At 33.6% G+C, this 11,245-nt stretch overlaps 2 protein-coding genes across 2 annotated transcripts; both read right to left on the bottom strand.

The window, feature by feature from the left end:
* Positions 1-4,966: 4,966 nt before the first annotated feature.
* LOC108455046 (wall-associated receptor kinase-like 1) lies at positions 4,967-7,816 on the bottom strand. Its single transcript, XM_053019378.1, has 2 exons — positions 7,525-7,816; positions 4,967-6,173 (listed from the first exon to the last, which is right to left on the bottom strand). The coding sequence occupies exon 2, from the start codon at positions 5,906-5,908 to the stop codon at positions 4,976-4,978; it is 933 nt and encodes a 310-aa protein (XP_052875338.1). The 5' UTR covers positions 5,909-6,173; positions 7,525-7,816; the 3' UTR covers positions 4,967-4,975.
* A 92-nt stretch (positions 7,817-7,908) lies between these two features.
* Positions 7,909-11,030, bottom strand: LOC128279275 (wall-associated receptor kinase-like 10). The gene is made up of 2 exons (XM_053019379.1): positions 10,271-11,030; positions 7,909-8,317 (listed from the first exon to the last, which is right to left on the bottom strand). Exons 1-2 carry the CDS (start codon positions 10,947-10,949, stop codon positions 8,109-8,111), a joined length of 888 nt encoding a protein of 295 aa, XP_052875339.1. The 5' UTR covers positions 10,950-11,030; the 3' UTR covers positions 7,909-8,108.
* Between the last annotated feature and the right edge of the window lie 215 nt (positions 11,031-11,245).

The raw sequence follows: 11,245 nt of genomic DNA on the forward strand, positions 1-11,245 counted from the left end.
GAGAGAAAACTAAGAGAGAAAGATTGGTTGGAATAAATTGAAATGAGAAATGAGAAGGCCTATTTATAGTTGAGGTTTAAGGACCAAACAATAAATAGCCCATTATCTCAAGGACCAAAAAAAAATTATCCCATGCCACTTTTTCAAAGTTGGTGGCTGTCATTATTGATTGTCTCCCATTAATGTTATTGGCAACCATTATTAATTGTCTTCCATTAATGTTAACAATCTCCACCTTGAAGATTTGATTAGGATAATCACATCTTCACACACTTCCTTCAACTCCCCAAATTCGATAAAGCTATCTTTTGTAGTGCCTACAAATGCGCTCTCGAGCGCCATACACCTGAAGGTGCTCAAATTCTCAAGATGTTAATCAAGTTCAAACAATGATTAAACTTCATTGTTGTTACCACCTTGGTCATCATATCTGCGGGATTATCTGTTGTCGGAATCTTCTGAAGTAGAATTTTTCCTTTTTCAAAGACTTCCCGCACAAAGTGATATCTTACGTCGATATGCTTGGTTCTTGAATGATAGAGTTGATTTTTCGCTAAATGAATAGCTCTCTGATTGTCACAATATAGACTAATGTGACTTTGAACAACTCCCAAGTCTTTCAACAATCCATTAAGCCAAATAGCCTCCTTAACAGCTTCTGTAACTGCCATATATTTTGCCTCTGTAGTAGACACAGCTACTGTAGACTGTAAGGTAGACTTCCAACTCACTAGGGCTTTCGCAAGAGTAAACAGATACCCCGTAGTTGAACGACGTTTATCTAAATCACCAGCAAAGTCAGAATCAACATATCCAACTACAAACTGACCAAGTGCTTCATCCTTCTCAAAAATTAAACCAACGTCTACGGTTTTTCGAAGATACCATAGAATCCATTTCACAGCTTGCCAATGTCCTTTTCTAGGATCATGCATATACCTGCTCACAACTCCAACAGCTTGTGAAATGTCAGGTCGCGTACACACCATCGCATACATCAAACTCCCAATTGCATTAGCATATGGGATTTTTGCCATATATTCTCTTTCTTCTTCAGTTTTCGGAGATAATTGAGCACTAAGTTTCAAATGAGAAGCAAGTGGGGTACTTACATGTTTTGTGTTTTCATTTACACCAAAACATTGTAATACCTTTTTCAGATATTGCTTCTGATTCAAACAAAGCTTGCCTCTCTGTCTATCTCTACTTATCTCCATGCCGAGAATCTTTTTGGCCTCACCTAGATCTTTCATCTCAAACTCTTGATTCAACTGAGCCTTCAGCTTATCTATCTCTTTTTGGCTCTTCGAAGCGATTAACATATCATCAACATACACACAATTGTCATATTTGCTTCTTGTGTACTTCTGCCTTCTCATAAAGCTATCAAATCGCTTGTACCACTGCCTTGGGGATTGCTTCAATCCATATAACGATTTATTCAGCTTACAAACCCAATTTCTACCACCAGCATCTGTGTATCCTTCGGGCTGAGTCATATAGATCTCTTCTAACTCACCATCCAAGAAAGCCGTCTTAACATCAAGTTGAGCTAGCTCCAAATTCAACTGTGCTACCAAGGCCAACAAAATTCTAATGGAGGAATGCTTCACAACAGGGGAAAATACATCATTGTAGTCAATTCCCTCCTTTTGAGTGTAGCCTTTAGCTACCAATCTTGCATTGTAGCGAACATCTTTCTTGCTAGGAGATCCATCTTTCTTTGCGAATACCCACTTGCATCCGATTACCCTTTTACCTTTCGGTAATTGCGCCAACTCCCAAGTATTGTTCTTCTGGAGAGACTGTATTTCTTCATCCATGGCGCTTTTCCATTTGTCACTTTCTAAGCTTTGGATTGCTTCTTGATAAGTGACAGGAATATCATCATCAACAACGGGAAGGGCGTAGGCCACCAAATCAGTAAATCGATCAGGTCTACGAATTTCTCTCCGTGGCCTTGCAATCCTGAATCGGTTCGGTGTACTTAAGGGTTCTTGGGTCGAACCTCTTCAACCTCTAATTCCTCCATTGTGGCTGGAGAATTAGACTTATTAACTGGGAAAATCCCCATCTGCTCAAACTCCACTTGTTTTGGAGTACACTCCACCTGCTGTAGAGTATCGCTTGTCTGAATATCTTCATCTGCTACCCTTTTCAATGTGGTAGATTCATCAAAGGTAACATCTCTGCTACAGATCATTTTCTTTGTGCTTAAGCACCAAAGATGAAATCCCTTCACTCCAGAAGTGATTCCCATAAAGAGAGCTCTCTTTGCCCTCGGATCTAACTTTGACTCCTTCACATGGTAATATGCAGTGGATCCAAACACATGTAAGGAATCATAATCTGTAGCCAGTTTTCCAGACCATACTTCCATAGGAGTTTTTCTTTCTAATGCAGATGATGGAAAACGATTAACAAGATGACCAGCGTATGTCATAGCCTCAGCCCAAAATTGCTTGCCCAACCCAGCATTGGACAACATACATCGAACTTTCTCCAGTAATGTTCGATTCATACGCTCTGTCACTCCATTCTACTGTGGTGTATCCCTAACTGTGAAGTGTCAAACAATACCATACTCTTGGCACACATCGAAGAACGGATCACTTTTATATTCCCCTCCATTGTCCGTCCTAAGCCGCTTGATTTTCTTGCCAGTCTAGTTTTCGATCATAGTTTTCCATTTAAAAAAAAACTCCAAGCACTTCATCCTTAGTTCTCATGGTATACACCTAAACTCTTCTAAAAAGTCATCAACAAAAGTAATAAAGTAGTGTTTTCCTCCCAACGAAGGTGTTTTGAAAGGCCCCCACACGCTTGAGTGAACATATTCCAAAATACCTTTTGTATTATGGATAGCAGTGCCGAATTTCATTCTCTTTTGCTTTTCTAGAACACAATGCTCGCAAAATTTTAATTTGCAAGCCTTTGTACCTTTCAACAATCCTTGCTTTGCCAGAATTTGCAAGGATTTTTCACCGCATGTCCCAACTTCATATGCCACAAGCGCATTGAGTCCAATTCTTTATTCTTTGGAAGCTGCAAGAATCGCTCCAATAACTGTACTACCTTGGTAATAATACAAGTTATTTTTCTTGATGCCCTTCAATATCACAAGTGCGCCAGATGTCACTTTCAAAACCCCATCTCTCATAGTGACAACTGAACCATTGGATTCCAAGGCTCCCAATGAGATGAGATTTTTCTTCAAACTGGGCACGTACCGAACATCAGTCAGAACTCTGGTTGATCCATCTTGATTCTTTAATTGGATTGAACCTATCCCAATAGTTTTACAGGCATTGTCATTACCCATATAAACAACTCCTCCATTTAGTTCTACTAAATTAGAGAACCACTCCCGGTTAGGAGACATATGATAGGTACAACCCGAATCCAATATCCACTCATCTGAATGGAACGATGATGATGATGCAACCAGTGATAGTTCAGAGTCACTGGTATCATGTTTTGCAACACAAGCATCTACAGCAGCTTTTCCCTTATTTTTCAGCTTTGGACAATTTTTCTTCCAGTGGCCTTTCTCATGACAAAAGGCACATTCATCTTTCCCAAGTCTGGACTTTGACTTTGATCTCCCCTTCTGAATTTTCTTCCGAGTGTATGAACGACCTCGGACTACTAAAGCTTCTGTATCTCTGATTGAGTTTTTCTGTTTGTCATTCTTTCTCTGTTCATAACTGTATAAGGCCGCACAGACTTCGCTCAGAGATATATCACTCCTGCCATGAAGTAGAGTAGTTTCTAGAAACTCAAACTCCTCAGGAAGTGACCCCAACAACATCAAAGCCAAATCTTCATCTTTGAATGTCTCATCCACATTTTAGCAAATCAGTGACTAACTGATTAAATTTGGTGATGTGATCATTCATTGTGGTACTTCAGACGTAAGTGAAGCGAAATAGTCTTTTCTTCAAGTGGAGCTTATTTTGACTGTTTTTCTTCAAAAAATTTTCTTCAAGTGTCACCCACAACTTATTTGCAGAAGTCTCCTTTGAAAAAGCATACCTCTGCTCTCGAGAAAGGCATGATCGAATTGTGCCACATGCCAACTGATTGATCGCCTTCCAATCTTTCTCCTGTACATCATCTGGTTTCTCTTCATCAATGGCAATGTCTAGACCCTGTTGAAAAAGGGCATCTAAAACCTCACTTTGCCATATACCAAAATGGCCCGTGCCATCAAAGATCTCCACGGCCAATCTTGCATTTGCAATTGTCGGTCTTGTCCACATGAACGATGTTGAAGCTCCTACACCGACCGTTTTCTCCATAATCTTTCAATATACCTAAGGAAATCTTTTCTGATGTGGAAGATCAGTTTAAACTGCAACCACAGAGCATACTACGATTAACCTTTGGCTCTTGATACCACTTGTTGTTCCAATAGGGTCGGAAGCGTGTAAATTATTGTACTAAAAAATCACACAAAGTTCAATTCCCAGGAAAGAGAGGTGGATCACATGGATCTCTTAAATACCAAGTCTTTCCTTAGTCAGAATATTCCTTCTATAGTAATTTAATAGCACAATTAAATACTACTATTATACCCTCAAATATTGAAAGAAAAATAGGACAAGAAAAAACACAAGAGTTTTAACGAGGTTCGATAAATTATACCTACGTCCTCCGGCACTAGCACCAGATGATAACTTTAGTATCTCCAAAATATTACAAACAAATAGAATTCCTTAAGAGTTCTCAAATGGGCGAAAAGAGAAAACTAAGAGAGAAAGATTGGTTGGGATAAACTGAAATGAGAAATGAGAAGGCCTATTTATAGTTGAGGTTCAATGACCAAACAATAAATAGCCCATTATCTCAAGGACCAAAAAAAAATTATCCCATGCCACTTTTCCAAAGTTGGTGGCTGTCATTATTGATTGTCTCCCATTAATGTTAATGGCAACCATTATTAATTGTCTTCCATTAATGTTAACATTGGACACTAGAAAGATGAATTTAATGGAAAAGTTACACTGTTGGTTGTAACTGTCCTAGACAATGAACAACTAGGATTGGTCTCCCATGAATGGATGTCATCTATTTCAGATTTTTCATCACCATGGTCTTCAATAACATTCCCACCTGAAGCTTTAATCAACTCTAGCTCCATTGCTACTTGTTTCATGGTGGGTCTTTTCTTTCCACTAAGATTCAAGCATCTTTTTGCTAGCAGAGCCACTACTATAATCTCCTGTTCTGAACCAACCTTTACTACCATTGGATCAAGAATGTTAAATAAGGAATTGTCTTGTATTGAATGCAAAAAATAGGATACCAAGCTTCTCACTGGCTTTGATTGTTCTGCGGAGATGGGTTTTTGTCCTGTTAAAAGCTCAATAAGAACAACTCCAAAGCTATAAACATCACTCTTCTCTGTAAATTGACTTGATCGAAAATATTCGGGATCCATGTATCCAAAAGTTCCTTGCACCCGAGTGGTTAGATGTGTTTTTTCAAGTGCAACTGATCTTGAAGTTCCAAAATCTGATACTTTTGCCCTATATTTATCATCTAAAAGTATGTTACTAGATTTGATGTCTCGATGATAGATAGGAGCAGAAGCAGCTGAATGCAAATAGAACAAGGCATTGGCAATTTCAATCGCAATTCGTAAACGCATTTCCCATGTCAATGGTAATTCTTCATTTTGGTTATGAATGAGATCGTATAATGTACCATTTGGGATGAACTCATACACCAATAGAGGAACTTCAGCTTCTAAACAACACCCTAAAAGCTTAACCACATTCCTGTAATTAATTTGAGATAAAATTATCACTTCGTTAATGAACTGTTCAACCTTCTTTTCATCAAATTTCTTTCCTTTCACCATTTTGGATTTCTTAATAGCCACAATGCTTCCATCTATTATCATTCCTTTATAAACAATCCCTTGACCTCCTTGACCAAGGATTCAGTTTTCATTATAATAATCAGTCACCTTTTCCATCTCTTTTGAAGTAAACAACTTAATTTTTTCAACATTACCTTCATTGCTAGATAAATGTTGTTGCAGTAACAAACCTCCATTCCTTTCGAAGTATTTCTGCTTCAGCAAGGTTTTTTGTTTTCTTTTGAGGGCTTTGTATATACTCCATGTTGCGAGTAGTAAAATAGTGTCCCAACACTAGTGCTGCAACCTATACAGATATAAGAAACATAGTTAAAGGTGAATTTGAAAATTAAAATACAGGCTAAAAAACCATGAAAATTTTTCAATAAGGTTCCATTCATATTTGATAGCCATTCATTTAATCAACAATGAGACAACCTTATTACATCATCCATTGTTTTGATATTGAACTTTTACAAATTTAATGATAAATAACAGTTATTTCATTACGCATTCAAAAGTAAATAAATTACTATTTAAATTGACATAATTAAATAATCACAATAATTCCACTTTAAAAACAAGAAGTGTAAACTTATCACGTACCTACAATAATGCTTTTCAAATTATAAGTGTTTTGAGTTTGTATTTTGGGCTTGCAACGAAATCCCCTACTATTGTATTTATAATGAGGAGGGCAAGAGCTTGGTCAACAATAGTTGTTAGGGGTATTCAAGCAAACTATCTTGCAGTACTTATAATTATCACATTTCCCACCTATCATTTATGAATTGATAAAAGAGAAGTTATAATTATATAATTCAATTAAAGTATTAAATTAAATTAGTTTCTCTATTATTAAATTGTTTAATTTAATTTCTTTACTGTTAAAAATTAAATAAATTTAAATTATAACAACGTTAACATTTATTTCATAAAAATATTTATGGAACCATAAAAATTTGACTTCTTTAATTCTTTTTATTAATTTTTATGGCACAGTGACTAAATTTATTTATTTAATAGTTTTCTAATTTCCTTTTCCTCTTGTTCGTTAAAATTATGCGTAGCAGTATTCTAGCAATATGTATGCAAAACCATTTTTGAAAAAAAAATTAAAACATGAAAAAAAGTTCATTGAGTTGAGATATTAGCTATCATGATGACTTTGTTCAAATTTCATTATACTTATTCATTTTTCTAGATTTTACAAAAATATAAAATGAAAAAAATTCTCATAATAATATTTATTTTTTTTATAAAAGTATAATTTCTCAATATACTGAGTTGAGGCTCAATTGATGGGTAACACCAATTCAATTAGCCCCTTAAAAATAATACAAATTTAAGGCACATCCATGATGTGAGTAGAAAAATTATGTAATAAACATATTTATTAAAAGCTTATCTAAGAATCAAATGAATTCTAGATTGAAATGATAAAGTTAAATCTTAAAATTTAATGAGTGAAAGGTTAAAATCTCACCATGTTAGGTTTATTATGTATTTTGTATAAAAATGTAAAAGATAAGAATACCCTTGAAATAATATAATTTAATTTGTATATAAAAAATATTTTAATAAATTGTCAATTGAGGTATTAAGTAAAGATAATATAGATATGAGAAAAAAGTTCCTTAAAAAACATTAACTCATACCTTTGCATGACCTCGAATAACTGATACCACCAATATCTCTGTAGCACACACATAGATGAATAGAGCTCAACCTCGACCAACAAAATTCACCATTGAATGTACAAGAAGTGTTCGAACCATCGTTCAAATGGCACTTTCCAAATATTGGTGTGCCCCATTGGAGTTGCATTGGGACATGCGTCCTATTACTTATATCAAAATCATCAGGGAAAACATAGTCATAAGAAATCAAGGAAACAAATCCGCATGATCTTTTCTTCCTATAATCACTAGAATCAACCATTTTACTCATGTTTGCAAAGAATGAACTGAGACCCTCAGGAATAATAAGAGGACAACGAACAATAGAGAAAGTCTTGTTATTAATCCCACAACTTGGTTGCAAAAATCCGCTTATAAGATTATCTGTTTCGTTGTCAAAAATAGTAACCAAATTACCACAACCTGAAGACCAGAAGTTGTTTTTAGAATCTGAGTAGTAAAAGCGGGTGCCTATTAGGTTGAGACTCATCCCATTGTGATGGTTTTGTCTACAGTTGGAGTAAGTTATTGGATGGTTGACATTGAGAGTGTCATACCAAAAATTAAAGTTCAATATTTGCATATCCGTACCATTTATGTTTAAGAAAAGGCACTTTTTCCCCATTGGCAGCTTTGGTGCAAATTACTTTAAACCATTCATCGGAATCATCGTGGTCCTCCATGCTAAAAGGGTAGTGAAAAGTAACATTCCCACAGTACTCTACCTTATAGGTGTTGAAGTTAATAGGTCCTAGTCCTGGTCTATAGCATCCTGCGAGCTTAGCCAAAAGGAAGTAAATTGCAAAATCTGCTAAATGCATATATATCCAATGTTTGTAGGAAATAAAAGCAATGTGTCATTCAGAAAAATATATAATTATCTAAAAACAAGGTACATATACTAACAAAAGTATTATATTGTAGATATAGGTGTTTAGATCCCATATTAAGTAACTCTATTCTTTACCTCTAATTATCAAAATAAATAAATATTTACTAAAAAAGTCATATGAAAAGTGTTACTCTAAGTAAGTTTTTAAATTAAATTTGCGTGTTATTTGTGAGATTAAATTCAATAAATGATTTCTTATTAATACAGTTACCAATATAAATCTTATGGTTGAATTTGATGTCATTCCATATTTTAATTAAAAATACTTGCCCTTTCAAAAACCTTTTAAGGTACAAGTTTCTTACCTAAAACCTTTTAGGTATTAATTTAAGTTTTGAAATACAAAAGTTTTACGTATAAGTTTTCTTTCCTAAAACTTTTAGGTATAAATATTTGAAAAAGGAAAATATTAATATACAAAATGAATGATTCTAAAGACAACTTTTAGGCTAATTTACTAATAAATGTCGAAAAATTTAAAAGAAATTACGTAAATAAGCTTTTAATTGAAAATATTTTTAAGTAATTTGTAGAAAAATGTTTCCAACTAGAAGCGTTTTTAATATAATTTATTTTATTTTCTTTCATTTTTTATCATGAAAATTTTATATATTCATACCATATTTGTATTATTTTTGTTTTATAATCATGTATTAATTTATATTTAAAAATATTATTTACACTTGTAAATTTTTATCTTTTTACAAATAACAACATAATATTAAATGCTACACAAATTTTTTTCTGTATAGAAATATAAAGAGTATTCTAGAATATATAATAAATTGAAAAGTAAAAGATACGAATGTAAAGTGTTGTATTTTGTTTTTATATTGAAATTTTATTTATTTTAAATTATTTTTGTTGAGTTCATTCCACTTAATTCATAACCAACTTTGGAGTTTTAGTATTCGTGTAAATGCTAATGAAAAAGTATCATAGGATCCCATAATTATCTCTGATCGCCATGTTTGTTTAGTTTCTTTTATTATTATTATTATTATTATTATTATTATTATTATTATTATTATTATTATCTCTTAAATTATATTTTTATACCATTGTTGTATAAAATAAAAGTTAGAATAAGCAACCTTCAAATTATATATTTTTGGTTGGATATTTAATTTTTTTATCAAAAAGCAATCTAAACTATAATTTCATAACTATTATGTCCTATATTATTATATTTGTTAGAAAAGTTTTTTAACTAGTTAAGAGTTTATACATGACATTTTAATAATATTAAAAAATTAATTTAATTGAAGCATTATATAATAATATCTCTTACACGCATATGTTTACCTTTCTCTCTCCTTTATTCACATTACCAAATATGAGAAAAGATGTTGGTATAAGAGTAAGTAATCTCACATTATCTAAGAATAAATTGCAAATGAATTTTGAGTCTATATAAACTTATATCCTACATCATTTAAGAAAACAATGGATATGAGACTTTGGGTCTATATAAAGACATGTTTTGTAAGTTTTATATTCACATTAATAAGTGACTTCAGAAAATAAAAAAAAAAAATTAGCTTCGCCACCATCAGTACTGAAGTAGTAGAAAGTGCTTCCAGTTAAAAATGTTTTTTTGTCAATATATTAAAAAAAACACAATTTTTTTGTCAATATATTGAAAATGCTTGTAAAATCGATCTATTCCCAAAAATTTTTAAATATCAACCTACTCACCTAATTTTTTAAATTTTTTGGCATTTATTAGTAAAATACTGTTGGTTTTAAACAATTAGCAAAATCTATACATTAATAAGTGAATTAAAAGGAAAAATGAAAGCCAAGCAATTGAAGTGACAGCGCGTGACTGACCTCCGACACCGCAATAGGTGGAATTCCAACTGAGCACAGCGGGAACATGCGTGGTTCGAATATTGATGCCAGTGGGTAATGAGTAAGCAGTACTGAAAGAGTACACGCTAAAGATGAAAGCAGATGCGCATCTTCTGCTGTCAGGATACATGGCACTCATGTTTCCAGTATAGGAAATGAAATTTGCAGTAATTAGAGTAATGCAGCCAGATTCAGAAGCACCATCGTCAGGCCTTAGTTGAATGCAGCCGCCAAGTGAATCACCTTCGTTACTTAAGATAGTAGCCAAATTTCCAAAACCTACTGACCCGAAATAATTCATGTCACTTGAGAAGAAAAATGGAGTGCCTGAGAGATTGACCCTCACACTAGCCTCGTTTTTACGATCACAATTAATGTAAGTAACTGGATTATTGATGAGAATGGCGTCTGAATATATGGAATCAAGTACCTCCAGATCGATGCCATTTACGTTTATGAATGGCTTTAACCTATTGAGGGTTGGGTTGCAAGTCACTCTAAACCAAGGTTTAGTATAGCAGGTGCTATGGATTCCAAAAGGGGATGGAATTGTAATATTTCCACATACTTCTTTACCACAGGCAGGTTCTTCAGATTCTGCTGCCTGTAATATTGGGGACAACAGGAAGAGGAAGTAAAGCGGTAAGTGAAAACCCATTTGCGTTCTTATTTTGCTTGAGGGAAATGAATGAAGATTTAGATTGGGTTACTTTAAGTCAGGTTTTAAAGAAACAAAAGCAGGGTTAAGTAGCACCACGAGATTGTAAATTATTAAAGTAGCACCACTACTGTTTTTCTTTTCTTTTTAAAAGTAGCACCACTAAATGTAAATTATTCTTCTTAAAGTACCACCATTACATGTCAAAATAAAGTACAACTTTTTACATCTAAATTTAATTGTAATACCTCACGGCCTAGACATTATGGCTGAATTTAGTGATGTCACCTAGAATG

This window comes from Gossypium arboreum, chromosome 9 (genome assembly GCF_025698485.1).
Source record: "Gossypium arboreum isolate Shixiya-1 chromosome 9, ASM2569848v2, whole genome shotgun sequence".
Lineage (NCBI taxonomy): Eukaryota > Viridiplantae > Streptophyta > Magnoliopsida > Malvales > Malvaceae > Gossypium > Gossypium arboreum.